Source organism: Physeter macrocephalus, chromosome 18 (genome assembly GCF_002837175.3).
Source record: "Physeter macrocephalus isolate SW-GA chromosome 18, ASM283717v5, whole genome shotgun sequence".
Classification (NCBI taxonomy): Eukaryota; Metazoa; Chordata; class Mammalia; order Artiodactyla; family Physeteridae; genus Physeter; species Physeter macrocephalus.
The window spans coordinates 24,909,425-24,927,182 of NC_041231.1; the positions used below are offsets into that span (position 1 = coordinate 24,909,425).

Consider the following 17,758-nt stretch of genomic DNA (forward strand, 5'->3'; position numbering starts at 1 on the left):
AGCAACCACCGTCCCATCTTTTGCTACCTTTCTTGAAGCCTTCACAGCCTACCTCCTTTAAATCATCAGAAACAGCTTTGAAAACAAAGGACTATTCAGCCAAGCACTCTGTGAGCACCTTTAATAGATCTGTTTATCTTGGATTAAGATGTTCAACCGTACCGAGTCTCCCTTTACTTCATCAGACACCTAGTCCTCTTTCTATTCCAAAATCAACATGAGTTGTTGCCCCTGATCTCTTCCTATCCTGCCTCCCCACTCCATGCCCCAATATATACAGTAACCACTTCAGTAGGGCAGATAAGAGGGTAAGCTTTGAAGTTAGACAGTCCTCCAGTTTAAGTTTGGTTCCACCCTTATTTGGATGACCTTAGGCAAGTGACTTATGATGGCGCAGCCTCAGTTTCTTTTAAAATGGGATCCTACCTACCTCACAGAATTAAATATACAAAGCATTTGAAATGTACCTAGTACATTTCTTAATATATTTGTAATTCAACTAGATCTGAGTTATTCATTCCTGCTGTTTCAGCTTCTTGACTTTTCTAACACAGGAAAAATCTGAAAAAAAAAATTACATAGGTACCCTCCTTATCCCAGGACTAAGACAGATGGACAGACAGACACACACACACACACACACGCATATATACATACACATACAAAGTAAAGAAGCCATTCTTTTTATTTTTTTAACTTTTTATTTTATATTGGAGTATAGCCGATTAACTATGTTGTGATAGTTTCAGATGCACAGCCAAGCGACTCAGCCATACATATACATGTAGCCATTCTCCCCCAGACTCCCCTCGCATCCAGGCTGCCACATAACATTGAGCAGAGTTCCCCATGCTATATAGTAGGTCCTTTTTGGTTGTCCTTTTTAAATATAATAGTGTGTACATGTCAATCCCAAACTCCATAACTATCCCTTCCGTCTACCATTCCCCACTGGTAACCATAAGTTTGTTCTCTAAGTCTATGAGTCAGTTTCTGTTTTGTAAATACGTTCATTTGTATCATTTCTTTTTAGATTCCGCATATAAGCGATATCATACAATATTTCTCCTTTCTCTGTCTGACTTACATCACTCAATATGACAATCTCTAGGGTCCATCCATGTTGCTTCAAATGAAGAAGCCATTCTTTTTATAACACACAAGGATATGTTATGAAAACGCAAAAGGTACAGATGCAAGGCAGAAAAAGACGCAACTTTCAATACTTTTACTCCAATGTTCTATAATTTTCATCACTTTAACCCCAGTGGGTTTCGGTTTCCAAAATGCAGAAGAAATTAAAGCACTAACACAAGACACAGGCTGTAGTAAGGAGTCTGAAATGCTAGGTGCTGCTGTTATTATTGTTGTTGTTTGTGTTTCTTTGTTGTTATTAAATTGTGTGATGTATCTGCTATGCCACTCGAAACTACTGGACCTACTGAAAACAATTCTTTTCTTCCTTCCTTCCTAAAAGAATTCCAAGCACTCTAAACAAGTACTCAGTTAATGTTTACAATAATGACTAGGCTTATAATTATAATATGCTAATTTTCAATACACTGAGAAGTCAAAAGCATCACCTTTATCTTCTAGACCATGAGGAAGCGGAGCCTGGTTACTTCAAAAACTGCCTGCAGCAGAATTTCTAAGCCATTTTACTGCTTTCTGCTGGATTCTTCAGCAGTGATCCCCACAATTTCTCTGTGCTCTTTTCCCAGGTCCCCATTCTCACTCCCCACCTTCTAAAGAACAGTAGAAATTATGCCAAAATAAAGAGTAACATATCTGAACAGCCCCATTCAACTTTAAGGATCTGGAACTGATGGGCCTTTTTTTTTTTTTTTTTTTTGATGGGTCATTTTTATTGGCAAATAAACTCACAAAAAGAGAAGACTGGGTATCTGGAGAAGCTTGATTATTGTGGCTTCATGTATAGTCCACAACAATATTGACACAGACAGTGTTTAAAAATGATTCCCCCAGTGAGCATGTTTTTTAGCTCAGACAAAGAACTGCCAGAGAAAGACAGGCACAAGAAAACAATTTTGAATACAGTCAACCCTCATTATTCGTGGATTCCCTATTTTCAAATTTACCTATCACTAAAATTTATTTGTAACCCCCAAATGAATATATGCAGCATTTTTACAATCATTTGTGGACAGAGAAGTGAGAAATCTGAGCCACCCACAACATGCATTCCCAACTGAGGTCAAACAAGGCGATGCTCTGTCTCCTTGTTTCAGTTTTCACACGGTAAACAAGTGTCCTTTGCTGGGGTGGGGGGGGTCCATTTAGTGCTATGCTTTCTGCACTTTTGTATTTTTTTGTTGGTGACTTTGCTGACGACCTCCAAGCCTCCCTAGTGCTGAAGTGCAGTCTAGTGTTGCTGAGCATGAGACGGCTGTGAGGTGCCCTACAGAGAAAAGTGCAAGTGCCAGATAAGCTCCCTCAGACATGACTTACCGTGCTGTTGGCCATGAGCTCAATGCTAATGAGTCAGGAATTATTAAATAAAGTATCTTTAAACAGAAACACACATAAAACAAGGTTATGTATCAATTGGGTGACAAATACGCTGTGACCACAGGCTCGCAGGAACCTAACCCTGTTCCAAATTAAATGTTCATTGTGACTTCATAGAACAGAACTACTACCACAAACAACAGAAATTGACGGTATGTTTATTTCATCTCCTAGCACCAATAGTAGTAACAACAATTAGTGCCCCTACTAACTTACTGTATTGAGCATTTTATATTTACCAGGCATGTGCACATGATCTTCTATCATCTTCACAGCTATTCCAAGAAGAAAATACTATTACCCTCATATTTTAGGTGAGAAAACTGAGGTTCAAAAAACCTGTACAAGGGCCCACAGTTAGTAAGAAAAAAGGTCAAGATATTTTCATACACATTTTCCTGATAGAGTTTAACAGAATTCCCCAAAGTTATTGATCCCTTCTGGCACACCAGAAACACTTCATTCATTCTGGTCACTCTTTATTCAAGAAATATATATAGACACTAACTATACTGGATCCTAGAGATGCCCAGGGAACTAACAACTTCCCTGTTCTCGTAGGACCCCTTTCAAGTGAGGAATGACAGACAATCAAATAAATATTACCTATCAAACTATGTATTGGGCTGGCCAAAAAGTTCGTTCGGGTTTTTCCGTAAGATGTTATGGAACTTTTTGGCCAACCGAATATAAGTAAAAGATGCTTGATTTCTTTAAATACACATTATTTTTTAAATAAGGCTTCAAACAAGGTAAGAGCTAAAGGCTGTATTCAGTGAATATCAGTTTAAAATATATTCTCCCTTATACTATACATGATCTCTTATACTATATATAATCTCACTTATATGTGGAATCTAAAAAAAAAGGAGCTCATAGATTCATAGATACAGAACACAGAATGGTGATTGCTAGAGGCAGGGATTAGGGGTGGGCAAAAGACTGAAGGCACTCAAATGATACAAAATTCCAGTTATAAGATAAATAAGTCATGAGAATGTAATCAGCATGGTGACTATAGTTAATAATAGTGTACTGCAGTAAGCAACAAGGATATACTGCATAGCACAGGGAATTATAGCCATTATCTTGCAATAACTTTTAATGGAATATAATCTGTAGAAATACTGAATCACAATACTATACACCTGAAACTAATATAATATTGTAAATCACCTATACTTCAATTTTTAAAAAATAATTTTTTAAATAAAAATCAGAAGAAAACAAAAAATCCTGTATTGCATATATGAAAGGTGCCAAGAGAATAAATCTTTAAAAAGTTCTCATCACAAGAAGAAAAAATTTTGTAACTATGTATGGTGACAGATATTAACTAGATTTATTGTGGTGATCATCTCCCAATATACATGACAATATATAAATATACAGTATACAAATATTGAATCATTGAATCACTACATTGTGTACCTGAAACTAATATAATGTTATAAGTCAATTACACCTCCATAAAAATAATAATAATTTTTATACTGATTACATTTTGACTTGGAATTATTTTGGATGTATTGGATTGAATAACATACTACTCGTATTTAATAAATAAATAAATCACTTAAATTTATTTCTTTCATAGGGTAAATGATGTGACAATCAAGTGGGCTCTTTTCTTCCCCCAGAAAGAGCTCCTCTAGCCCTTGATGACCTGATCTGGGTTCCGTGCCAGCCCTTGGCAGCCACCCATCTGCCAAAAGCAATGGCAGTTTACGGTTGACCCTTTTTGTTCACCATTATCTCCTGACTCCACAGTAGACTCAATAAATATTTACTGAATATCATTTTACCTCATAGGCAAGGAAAATTTACCGAAGGATCTTCCAAATAGTTCCCAAACCATGACTCTGAAAAAATAAGAGGGAGAGTTAGATCTCTTCACATCCACCTCTTGAGACATCCAAGAAATAAATCTACTCTGAAAACTCCCCAAACTGCCTTGTCCACTTCCTCTTCCCTGAGCTATGGGTATCTTCATTCTAACTCCAGCCTGCACAGCTGACTGATCCTCTTCTCTCACAGAAACACAGAGCTCAGAAACCCATCACACTGGGTGGTGTGAAGCCTGAGAAGGACGGTCAGTCTTCTGACTGACCGTCCTTCTCAGGCTTCATTCTGTCCTGTGCTCCTGAGCTCCCCAAGCACACTGGATCTCACCCTAAAGCATCTAACTCTACGCGTCTTTCACCTCTGTGGGGGCGGGGGGGGGGGTAGGGGGGTGTGGAGGAGGCAGGGGTGTTTCAATTACATGGAAAGAGGGAAACTGTCATTTTCCCTGTTTCGTTATAAAACTCAGGAAAAGGAACTGTTTAGCCAAGAACCAAATTTCAATTAGTCAGGACAATACCACAGAAAAGCTGAAGATAACTCTGAAAAATACTGTTTTGAGAATCCTGTATATGCTTGTATGAAAATATGTAAGGTTTCTGGTGGAAAATGTCTCCCATTAATTGGTAATCAAATTAGTTCCCGTCCCTCTGCACACAACAGCTGAGAGCTGGAGGAAGTGGTCCAGAAGACTGCTGGGTGACAGCCAAGTCCAAGGTTTGAAAACTCACTGCATAAATCCCAAACATGTGAGAACTGACTATATGGTTGGTTGTGAGAAATGACTATATGTACTTAGCAGTGACAAAACAATGGTAGAGTCAGCAGCACCTACACAGATGAACCACTTCTTTCATTCTTATGTAAACCCCTGAATTCTAATGGCAATGACACCAGGAGTAGCCCTTGGGTACAGTAGCAGGTAGAGAGCAGCAGTAATGCAGGTACAGCAGCAGGTGAAGCAATTGGGGCAGCAGCATCTACTACGCCCTTACTACAGGTAGTACTCTCATGACCTTACTGAATCTTCCCAGCCAGCCAATGAGGCAGGGACCCTCGTTACCCAGGTAACGCGTCTTAAGCTGTAACTGATGATGACATCCACTTATGTGTGCAAGATAATGGGAATTTTCCTTCTGAGAAAGATGGTGGCTCTTCAAGCTAATCCCCTTTTCTGCTTTCCAGGGATCGGTTTAGACACAGGTTTGGGGGAGAAATTTTGTGAGGCTCAAGCAAAGCATGTCATCTGATTGCGGTGATCATTTCACAATGTATATGTACACCAAAGCATCAAGTTATACACATGAAATATACACAGTTCTTATCTGTCAATCATACCTCAATAAAGCTGGAAGAAAGAAAAGAAAAGCAAGCTATCGTGTTGGTGTGGGTACCTAGCCTCGCTACGCAGTGCTACTAGGAGGGAAAAATCCTAGAAGAGTGAAAGATATAAAGATTTTGAGATTCAAGAACACAGGGTGTTATGGCTTATACTGGATAGAGATAAGTGTATAATGAGGCTGTCTTGTGAAATGTGAAAAGATAAAGCAGGAACTCACTACAGGCCAAGTTTAAATGTGACAGTTAGGAATGACAAATGCCTGTATGGACACAGCCGTGGAGCTCGGCTTCTACCCTGCACAGTGTTGTGCAACCCCAATTAGTGCATCTTATTATTTATCCCTCCACCTAGCTATAGTCTATCATTACGATGAAAGGAAACATGCTGATAAAGACAAAGACTGTTCTGGCAACAAAAGTAATGCCTTACCTGTAAATAGCATGTGCTGTCTTTAAATACCTCCCTGTTAGGCATCCCAAAGTTCACCACTATCTGATCTGCATCCACTCCCAAAGGTCCTGATGTTGATCATCCAACCGAGGGATGATCTGGCCCTACTTCCCTTCTCTTCTATGGACCCTCCTGTTTCCTGCTGCTTGCGCCTTTGAGTCGTTTTCTCTTAATGACAGTGTCTAAAACTGAAAAGTCATTTCAAGTCAGAAAACCTTGCTGGTGCTGTGGGCAAAGATGGAACCACAATGAGGGCCCGGTTGTGAGCACAAGAGCCAAGCCTTCGGCCTCAGGATTTTACGCAAGTATTTCTTTTTTTTTTTTTTTTTTTTTTTTTTTTTTTTTTTGCAATACGCGGGCCTCTCGTTGTCGTGTTCTCTCCCGTTGCGGAGCACAGGCTCCGCGCGCGCAGGCTCAGCGGCCATGGCTCACGGGCCCAGCCGCTCCGCGGCATGTGGGATCTTCCCGGACCGGGGCACGAACCCGTGTCCCCTGCATCGGCAGGCGGACTCTCAACCACTGCGCCACCAGGGAAGCCCTCAAGTATTTCTTTTAATCCACACAATTAACTACAACTTAGATCATACTATTATCCACTCACCCCACTTAGTCCTCTGTTGAAATAGAGGCTACAAGAATAAATTGCCCAAAGAGAGAAAAGCTAGTTAAGTGGTCAAATAGAAATTTAAGTTAAAAATCCTTCTCTCTGAAGGTTAAACCCAGAACTCTAGACTTCTTAGACTGGTTAGAGCTCTTAACCAGTTTACAATAAGAACAGATTCTTTGCCAAAAAGCATCAGGGCTTTCTGTCTGGAGAAGGTCAGCATGCAGCAAAAGGAAAAAAATAAAAATAAAAATGCTTGGGTTTTAGTGGATTAAAAATAAGAGTAGGCTGAATTTCCTGGTAAGTAAGGAGTCCAGAACTGCCGTACAGGTCCTACTTGTCTGATACAACATTGACCCTGCCCTTCCCTCTCCACCTGAAATGAGGATGGCCTGGTGAGATTCAGGATGAGGGGGACGATCTGTTATGTCAGGACACCCTAACATGTGACAAAACAGAGGCTGCCTGGTCGCAGTCACCCCACCCCTCTGTTTTGGAAGCTCCCACACTCTACAAACTGTCTGGAATTCATTAAGAAGGGAAAACAGGCTGACAGTCGTATTTCAAATTTTATTCAGCAGAAGTTTTGTGAAAAACAATTTGGTCATGTGGGCACACTCATAACCATCATTACCCCGTTTCTCCACCAAATCATTCAGTCAAGTGACTGCAGTGTGCTTCAAGTTTCACACTTTGTGAGTCTCCATTAAACTACAACCCTCCAAGATCTGGGCCAGGGCTCCTTATGGTAGTACAGCTAGCTTAACTCCAAGTCTCTTAGAGATCACATCTGGACAACCAAGCATCCTACCTGGTTTCATTAACCTAAATCTGATAGCTAACTTTCCAGAGGGGATTTTCCTTTTTTTTTTTTTTTTTTTTTTTTTGAATCAGTGAGTGATTATTATCAATGATCATCTCTAGCCTGACCATAACAAGCAACATGACATTTTTTTACAAAATGTACTCCAATCCAGGATATTTTTCGTTCCAGAACAGGAACAATTTAATGTGGAGACAAAGGATTTACGGTAAAAGCATTAGGGAAGTAGTCTGCAAACTTGAGTGTGCACCAGCATCTCCTGAAGGGCTTTTGCTAAAAGACACAGACTGCTGGGACTCCCCACCAACAGTTTTCGATTCAGGAGGCACTGGAGTAGGGTCCGAGAATGTGCACTTCAAACAAGTTTTTAAGCGACACTGAGGCTGCTGGTCTGCGGGCCACATTTTGAAAACCATTGCTCTAAGGTGGTGGTGGTAGTGACGGATGTATTGTTGCTGTTGGGAAGTGGGGCAGTGATTTAATCCATGAACTTGGAATAGGGAGCACTGGATAGAGGTGGGATTCTGAGAACAGATCAGCTTGGGCAGCCCCCACTCAGGTGGCAGAAAATCCAAATTAACAGTATTTACTCAGAAAAATAATTTATTGATCAAATAACAGAAAATTCCAAGGATAAACCTAACCAAAGATAGGCACAACTTGATCCAGAAGCCAAAACCCTACTACTAGGACTACTACGGCAATGATGGTGAGCTATCCATCAGAAGGGTGTTCTCTTTTCTAGGACAGTGGTGTTGATGCCCAGCTGGGGTCTCTATTCCCCAGCTCCCACCCGTGCATCCAGATCTCGGCATGAACCTGGTCCTTGACAAAAGAATGTGAGCAAAAGTGATGCCCGTCACTTTGGGACCTTAGTTGTGCCTTCTCCTCTTCCTTTCCACCACCAGACACAAAAGATGCCAGGGTTCTAGGCAATGGCAGAACCAGAAGATAGAAGGAACCTGGGTTCTTGATTTGTCATATGGAGGAAAGCTGTCTGCCAACCAGGAACTACTACCTATGTGACTATCGCCTGCCACTTTGTTATAGCAACTGACATTAACCCAATACAAGGACTTTGTTTTTTTCTGCCTCCAAGATAAGGCTTTATTCTTGAGCACAACACCTTCCCAAGTTCAAGATCAAGGGAAATAAAGGGAGACTCTCTTTCTGTTAGCACCCAAGCAAATCCCTAGGATGCGTGACATAAGTCAACGTGTAACGCCCTGAAAGCGATCCCTGTGATACAGAAGAGTGGCCAAGTCTGTGGCAAATTCTCCACCCCAAAGCCATGACACTCAAGCACGTGGGCTAAGCATGTGGGAAGGGGTTGTTATAAGAATTTGGAAAAGTGACTACAGGCCAGCAAAATACATTTCCTCTACTGTCCACTAGGGGAAATGCATAAGGAAAGGGAAGCTGGCTGCCAGTGAGATCTGATTAGAAAGATGTCAGCTATATGAACCCAAGAGTGAGGAAGAGGGATACCCTAAGCCAGCAGAGTGACCTGTGCATCGCTGAGCCCAGAAACAAATCCCAATTAATTGTGCTTGCCACTCAGCCCCCTACCATTAAAGCAGGCAGCTTAGTGACTATGATACTATGACCAAGCAAGCACCATCAAATCCTCTCTCTCATTCATTTCTGAATCAACAAGGATTTAAAACATCCACACACAAGCAGTATCATTAGAATTGCATTCCAAGACCCCATCGTTTAGCATTTATACATCTAGCTTTTAACTAGATAAGACATGATTAGTGTTTATCTACCTAAAGACCAGTGGATTTATGACCATGCCAAGGTGATGCAAGATGTGATTCCAAAAAGTCTACCCACTGATTGTCAATACACCACAAGCCCGTGGCCAATCTCTCCAAGTTACTCTCCAAGCACACTTCTTTGCAGCAAACGGGCCAACTTTTATTTGGAATGTCACCAGGAATAGTGCCAGTTGCTTATATTTTTAGAGACTGTTTTACATAAGCTACTGTAAACCCTACCTTGAAAAATAAATAGAATTTTCAAGAATGCATAGTTGATGTCACTCTTTTCCCTTGAAAGTAAATGACCCTAACTGGCCAATACTATTTTAATGTTTATTCATAGTCATTCTCTGCCCCAAGTATTATAAATTTGTTGCAAAGTGTTCTATTGGCTGAGGTGCCAATATTCTAAATTTAGGTGGTGTGATTATGCAGGCTTAGTAATACCACAGAGCAAAGATGACCCTGAAATAATACCTTTTCATCATTGGTGAAAAACTTCAAATGCAAAAAAAGAGAACAAAAATATACCCAGTCCTTTTGATGGAGAAGGGATTGTTACAATATTGGCGTGTCTGTGAATACTATCTCCAGCTGTTTGGGACAGACTCACGCAAGAGGAACAAGGTGGCCACATCTCACTGAGGTGCCCAGGTAGACTATATGGGGATTGTACTAGATTCCAAATTAAACAGGAAAATCATCTTTAGGATTTCTGTGTGCTCTTCCCTACACCAAGTTTCAAATCACCAGTTATAAAAATAAAATGTATGTTTTGAAAAACATGCTTTTTAGAACCAGTTAATATTTAGGAACATATAACAATAAAGGTACCGAAGTAAATACAGCATTCCTGTCTGTCTATTTTATCCTAATCTCACATACAACCTTAACCATCGGGCTAAATAAATCTTCTCTGCCTCAAATCTTCTTCCCAGGGAAGCAAGTTAAGCTTCCCAGAAGGAAAACCTATCCTACAAACAACAGCTACACATGCTCCCACCAGTCGGGACAACCACCTTTCCCATCTGCCCTTGACCACGGGCGAATAGGCGAATGTGTGTGAATGAGTCAGCAAGTTATCCCACTCTGGGGAGGGGGTGGGGACGGCCCAGGCCACAGATGCCTTCCTGAAATTGCTCAATAACCCACAATTTTCTATAGAAAGACATGATTCTACCGGTGCCTTCCCTAAACCTACAACTCACTAGGTTTGGATTTAAAATATTTGTTCCCACACGACCCAGGATTTTTTCCTTTTGAAAGTTACCACTCCGTGGGCACTTCAATCAAAGAACACAGCTACTGAAATTCGAATGCTTTGAAGATTTCTTTCATAAAGGGTCGAATTAAAAACACACCATTGCCTGTGGATGTCAATGTCAACGAAAGGTCGAAGTGGTGTGTGGGAGAAGAGGCTTCTTTTCCTTTCTGCACCAACGCTGACATGTTCACATCAGTGTAGACAGAGGGCTGTGATCTAGGGGCTGAAACACAGGACTAGGAGTCAGGAGTTCTACATGGGTCATTTGTTTGTGGTGTGTGTCTTTGGTGAAATCAATCTCAGGGTTTACTGTTTACTCCTAGATGACTTGGACCTCTCCTTTGTGCCAAAAAGTAATTCAAAATGCAGCCAAACATCATTCCTAAACTAAACATAAGGGAAGTATGCTCAGACCTGAATGATCTCCATGCAGCAACAGTGAGATGAGCAAAGGGGCAATTCGAGTAAGATGATCCTGGAGGAAAGAAAGGATAACAAAATAACAAGACCCATCTCCACGTTTAGTCCAGGGGTAGATTTATGAAGACAAGTATACATCTCTGACTCACTTGACATTAGGAAAACACTTAAGACCAAGTTATAAACACTTATGGGGAAGATTAATGTCTGCATTTCTTCTTCTACTATTCATATATTACCTTAAAATTAACTTAAACCAGTCCTATGTGTCTTCCTGAGCAACTATAAGGTCAAGCCTACTGTTAACTCTTTACACGCATTACCTTTCATCTTCATAGCGCCCTTGCAAGGTAGCTACCGCTCCATTTTACAGAGGAGGGAACTCAGGTTCAGAGAGGTTGGCGAACTTGTCCGAAGTCACACAGCTAATGAGTGACAGCACCAAGATCTGCACATTTAACTCAGACATTCAGTGCCTCAAAATCACTTCCTCCATGAGGTCATTCCTAAAGACCCACCCAATAAAGCCCCTTCTTTCCCAGTCACACTCTATCAATAACATTCTATTTAGTTTTCATAGCACCAAAACTTATCTTGTTCATCTATTTAGTTCATTATTAGCTATGCCCCCACCTCCAAGACAGGAGCACCATACTAGCAGGAACCTAGTCTGTCTGGTTCTACTTTTGATTCCCTACAGCTGGCGAAAAGCTGTCGCACGATAGGCACTTAACAAATAAGTGTTGTAAGGAGGGAGAGAAAGGAGGAAGGGAAGGAAGAGAAGAAAAACAAACAAATCCAGGTCCTTCTGACCCCAAAGTGATACTGCCTTTGCTGAAAGTGACTGAGGGACGTTTTAGAAATGACTTAGGGAAGGCAACAGGGGCTCAAGACTTTGAGGTACCATTTATATCTTTGTGTGTCTTTCTCTCACCAGTATCACCACTCCCCAAAGCACTGCCTCCCTCTCAGCCTGCTCTGGTTCAACTTCAGTGTAAACACTCCAAAGGTGTACGTCTTTATTCTTCATGATGTGCAAGAAAGGTCACGGAAGGAAAGACGCAGCAAAGAAAGAAGGAAGCCATGTTTAAGACCCAACCTAGAGAAATGAGGAGCCTGGTCCTCCTCCCCAAGTCCTCAGGAACAGAAAGAGGTGTGGGAGTTGCAACAGAGATACCAGACCTGCCTGCAGGTCCTCTCACCCTCAGCCCTCAGCTGCCTCAGGAAAGATGCAGACTTCATGGCTTGCTTTAATTCCTTGCCCTCAAGTACACAGTGTTCACCAGACTCACAAAATCCTCCTTATAAACCTCACATTTGTCTTTACAATATCAAAAGCCCGTGGTGACTACATTAACTATCTTTGACCCGCCTTCTGGACTATTTTCTTCAAATAATGCATATTTGGAGGTGAGTCAAACATATTTTTATAATTTAGTTTGATGAGACAGACCTAACAGCAAAGTACATTTTATACTTATAACACACACACAAAACAAATGAAACTCTTGCTTACTGTCCTTGAAAAATGACAAAAAACATTTAGCCAGAGGTTTTTTTTCCCCCTATTATTTATCCTAATACTGCCAGTTCTGAAACAAAGCAGTTGGAAGCAGAAATTTAGTAACTTTGATTTGTCCCAAGATACATTTTTTTACACTGAGGTCCTATTCCTGACAGTAAGCACATGTGACCTGTTCTAAAAAAAGGATATTTTCCACTTCTTGCACAACTGGAGCAGATATAAACATCAGCCTGTGCAAACTGCCCTGCAGAACTCAAAAGGGAATTTAAAACACATACACATACATACACTTAAATAATTCTATAAATAGCAGCACTCAGGAAAAGGAAATCTCCAATAACACACAAAACCAACACTTAGAATTCCACTTTAATCAAGTTTTCCATCTAATCATACCACACAAGCAATTTGCATAATAAGATCTGAACATCTGCCAGGTTAAGGCACCCCAATCTTGTCTATTTTGCTTCAGATACGTAATTCTGTACAGGCTTTATTGTTGTTATAAGGAGGGGGAAAATTGCAATCATGGTAAAGTAGAAGAGAAGGAACTGATATTACTTACTAACATGGGCTAGGCACCCTGCAAAGCACTTTTACATGTGTTTTCTCACTTTTAAAACTTCACCAACTCTAAGAGGATGGTTGTATTGATCCCACTTCACAGGTAAAGAAATCGAGACTCCAAGAGGCTAAGCGTCTTGTCTTGAACACAGACACGGGAATTAAGTGGCAAAGCCATGGGCACAGCACTTAAGCACAGCTACTTCTGAACCTGTCCACATGCATCTAGTCTCTGCCACCCCAGGTGCCCGAAGACCACAAGGAAGAGCTGGGATTCTGCTTAGAAATATAAAAGGCAATCAGAAATCCTAAAAGTCTGTTTTAAGCTTATGCCTTCCAAGGCGTCTAACATTTTATTTACTGTTATAAAGAAATATATTTGAGTATTGCTCGACCTTCAAGGCCAAACTGAATACGCTTATTCACTGACAAAATTGAGCCTCAATTTCCCTTCCTCTATTAAATTCCCATTGCTGATGCCCATGCCCCACGGTGATCACACTCCATCTTGTTTGTTTGGCTGGATCTACACGTTCTCCTTCCCTCACCCCACTGAGGCAAGTTTGGGAGAAGGTGCAGCATGAGTCCCCATGGGCAGGCCCCGCGCCTTGCACATGGCAGCACTGACTAGCGCATGAGAGGAAGGGCCCAGAGCCAGATCCAGGCCCATCTACTTGCTATGCCTTAGTTTCCTTCTCTGTAAAATGAGAATAATAAAAATACATACACCAAAGGTTGAAGTGAGAATTAACTGCGTTAATAGAAGTAAAATATTCAGAATCATTCCTGGCATGTAGTAAGCACTGCATAAGTTTTACCTGTTTTCAAAATGATAAGTAACACTATTTTTCTCATTTATTATTATCATTTTATGTGGGTTTTGCAAGATGAAGTTAACACACAAAAAAACCCTTAGAACAGAGGCTGGCACACAGTGTGGCCTCAGTTAACGTTAGTTGGGTTTATTGGTATTAATTTGCATGTACTCAATAGATATATGTTGAATATGAATTTGTATGTATGTGCTGACAGCACAACTGCTGTTTTTTAAACCAGCATAAAGAAACTGTTAAGGACCGGATCAAAATTATAAAATGCGAAAGATTCATCTGCAGCACCTCATTAGGAGGAAAGCAAAAAGGGTTTTAGCAAACTTGGGGTAATTTTATTGCATAAAAACACTGGCCTTAGAGAAGAAAGCCAGAGTCAACGAAACACACTTTCTGGAAGGTCAGGACTCTCTGCTAAGTAATAAAGAAATAACAACAAGAACATCTGCTAACATTTACCGAGCACTTACCATGTGCCCAGCACCATGCTAATACTGTTCCATAGCCAATATCACAGTTAATGTCCTTAAGACCCCTAGGAGGCAGGCCCCCCACTTGCCAGATGAGGAAACTGAGGTTAAAGGTCACCCAGCCTCCCCAGGGTCACCCCGCTTGTTAGGGACGGACAGAAATGTCAGAACAATGCTCTTAATCTCCATGCAAAGTAGTTCCCTGCAGATTGGACAGATTAAAAAAAATCAAGAAAACTTTCAGAAATCAATAAAAGATGGACAGTTTTGTCTTGCCAAGAATGGATTATCATTTCATAAACGAAAGGGTATGTTTAGTAGGGAGACAGGAGGGAAAAATCTCAGAATAAGTCCAAGAAATGACAGTAACCTTACACAGAAATACGTGTGTGTGAGCATCATGTGACACAACAGTCTTTTTCTTTGTCATTTCAACACAAACCTGTGACAGTTTCACACACACCTCTTTGAATCAGCATTTGGGAACCACTGCTGTATCTCATCCTGCCATTATAAACCTAATACTCACTTGCATTCCCATTTCTTATTTGTGGGAAGTTAAATAACCATTATCTAAACCATTATTAAAACTTTGAGTAGAGGAGAAAGTGGAATTAGATTAAGCCAATTCTGAAGTGTGCCCAAGAAAAGGGCATTAGCAGGTACAAAATCACAGACTTTAGCACCACGTAAATGAAACAAAAGAACCATAAACCTGAAAGATGCTACTGTATTTTTTAATGTTTTTTTTTCAGGACCCAAAGCCCTACAGACAGTCCCTTCCCTGCTAGGAGCCCATTCAACAGTTCCACATCTGACCCTGACCCGACTGTGCCAACGTGTGAATTCCGGGTTCATCCCCTCATGTTTCGCACTCTTCCTCTGCCACCCACCATTCAGGGCTCATTCCCAGGAGAACACACAAACGTTTCAAAAACCTCTGGGGAGGAACCAAACTGCAAACAGTTCTTCATGAGAACCTTTTCTCATACTGTGTGTCTTCCGCCATACGACACAGCTTTGCCAGTCACTGTGAACAAAACGGGGTTCCCATCATCTAAATCCATCAGCTTCACACTCCTAAAGGCCAGGAGGTCTGGGTTAGGAATGAAACTGTCTCTCCTCATCAAACACCTGCACATCTGAGCTTAGTCCCAATGAAGAATATAAAACTCCTCTTTGGACGGATCCTGGTGGATACCTATTTTAAAAGAAACCAGAACCAAACACCCCATCCTGAGTGGGATGCAAAGGGAGAAAGCAACACATATTCAAACGACAAAACACTATTGTGCCAGGCATTGTCCTAGGCCAGTCAACCTGCAACACGGGTGAGTCTGTCCCCTGTGGACATTGGTGGTGTCTGGAGACGAATTTGGGTGTCACAGCTGAGGGAGGGGAGCTACTGGCCTCTAGCAGGTGGAGGCCTGGGATGCTGTTAAATATCCTGCAATGCCCAGCACAGCCCCACATCAAAGAGCTATCCAGTCCAAAATGTCAACAGCACTGAGGTTGAGAAACTCTGTTCTAAGCTCTGGGGACACCACAGTAAACAAGGAAGAGACAGAAATCCCTGCCCCCATGGACCACATGAGAAAAGTATAGACTAGGTTATAATGTAAGTACCATGGAAAAAAACAGAGCAGGGCGAGGAAGACTGAGAGTTTGGAGGGAGAGCCACTGCATAGAGCGTGGTCAAGTAGGCTTGGTGGAAATGACATTTAAAGGAAGATGTGAAGTTGGTTGGGGAAGGAACGAATGCTATTGCTTGCTCTCTGGACAAAGAGAGAAAGAGGGGTCAGCAAGTGTAACATACAAAGGCCCAGAGGTGGAAGGATCTGGAGTATTCCGGGAATGGTGAGGACACTGGCTGGAGTGGAGGGAGCTGGGAGAGTGGCAGCAAGAGATACAGTGAGAGCAGACAGGAAGCTTTCCCATACAATCTGCCTGGTACCATTTTGAGGGTCTCGAGTTTTACTGATATTAGGAGCTACTGGAGTGTTCTGAGGGTTCTGAGGAGAGAATGACATGATGTAACACATTTTAACACGGGGTTTCTCAACCTCAGCAGTGACAATTTGGGGTCAGATAATTCTTCATTGTGGGGCTGTCCTGTGTACTGGAGAATGTTTAGCAGCATCTCTGGCCTCTACTTACTAGAGGCCAGTAGCAACCCCCATCCATTGTGGCAACCAAAATGTCTCCAGACATTGCCAAATGACCCCTGGGGGGCAAATCACCCCTAGGTTGAACACCAGTTTTAACATGAACATTTTGGTTCCTGTGTGAAAAAACCACTGAAAGCGGGTAAGGATGAAGGCAGGAGACCAGGTAAGAGGCAGACACCCAGGGCTTCCCTGGTGGCGCAGTGGTTGAGAGTCCGCCTGCCAATGCAGGGGACACGGGTTCGTGCCCCGGTCCAGGAAGATCCCACATGCCGCGGAGCGGCTGGGCCCATGACCCATGGCCGCTAAGCCTGCGCGTCCGGAGCCTGTGCTCTGCAACGGGAGAGGCCACGACAGTGAGAGGCCCGCGTACCGCAGAAAAAAAAAGAGAGACAGTCACCCAGGTGAGGGCAGATGGCATTTTGAACCAAAGTGGAGGCAGAGGAGTTGGTGACAAGTGGGCAGATTCTAGGCATATTTTCAACTCCAAGAGACAATCCAGAAAATAAAACTGAGAGACAAAATAGTTGCAGCAGTCTTCACCTTCCAATTTCAACTTTTTCCAAGCAAAATTAAAAGAAGGGAGGTGCCCCGGAAAAGACTTAACGACAAAAAGCCATGAGGAGGCCTTGAACGTGCAGCCCTTGTAGAGTCATACAACAGATGTTGATGACAGTACATTAGACAACTGTGGAAAACAGTACTATACGGAAATTTTGCCAACCCCATATATTTATTCACAGATTTTATTTCACTGGTTTATTTCAAAGAGCATGTGTCTGCTCCACAGACAAGTTTTACAGCGTTTTTAATTTAGCCTTCCTCTGCACACCAGTTCTGTCCTGCACCTGTTTCCAGCTTCAACGTGTGAAGCCAGAGCTTCCCACATCCCCGAATTTTTCCTTACACGTGCAAGCTAGCTCCTGAGGACGTTCAACTCTTGCAAGTCTTTTTTTTTTCTTTTTTTTTTTGCCGACTCTGAAAAAGAACAGGCCCCAAATTCTCCAACGTGAGTTTCATGACATTCATTTGGGTTTTTCCAGATGGTATTTTCCTCACTCTCTCAAACTCATTTATATTATTTATCAGCTACCATCAAAAACGTCCGGTTATTTCTTTCAGGAACACACACACACACACACACACACACACCACACACACACA

The 17,758-nt window shown here is 41.8% G+C and overlaps 1 protein-coding gene across 11 annotated transcripts in view; it reads right to left on the minus strand.

The window, feature by feature from the left end:
• MITF (melanocyte inducing transcription factor) overlaps window positions 1-17,758 on the minus strand; it is a 242,056-nt gene that overhangs the window by 222,204 nt on the left and 2,094 nt on the right. For 4 of the 11 annotated variants that reach the window (XM_028479484.2, XM_028479480.2, XM_028479478.2 and 1 more), the window contains exon 2: window positions 4,335-4,391. The exons of the other annotated variants lie outside the window; for them this stretch is intronic. In XM_028479484.2, the coding sequence (XP_028335285.1) occupies window positions 4,335-4,391 (57 nt within the window). The remainder of the gene's footprint in view (window positions 1-4,334; window positions 4,392-17,758) is intronic. 11 annotated transcript variants of the gene reach the window in all.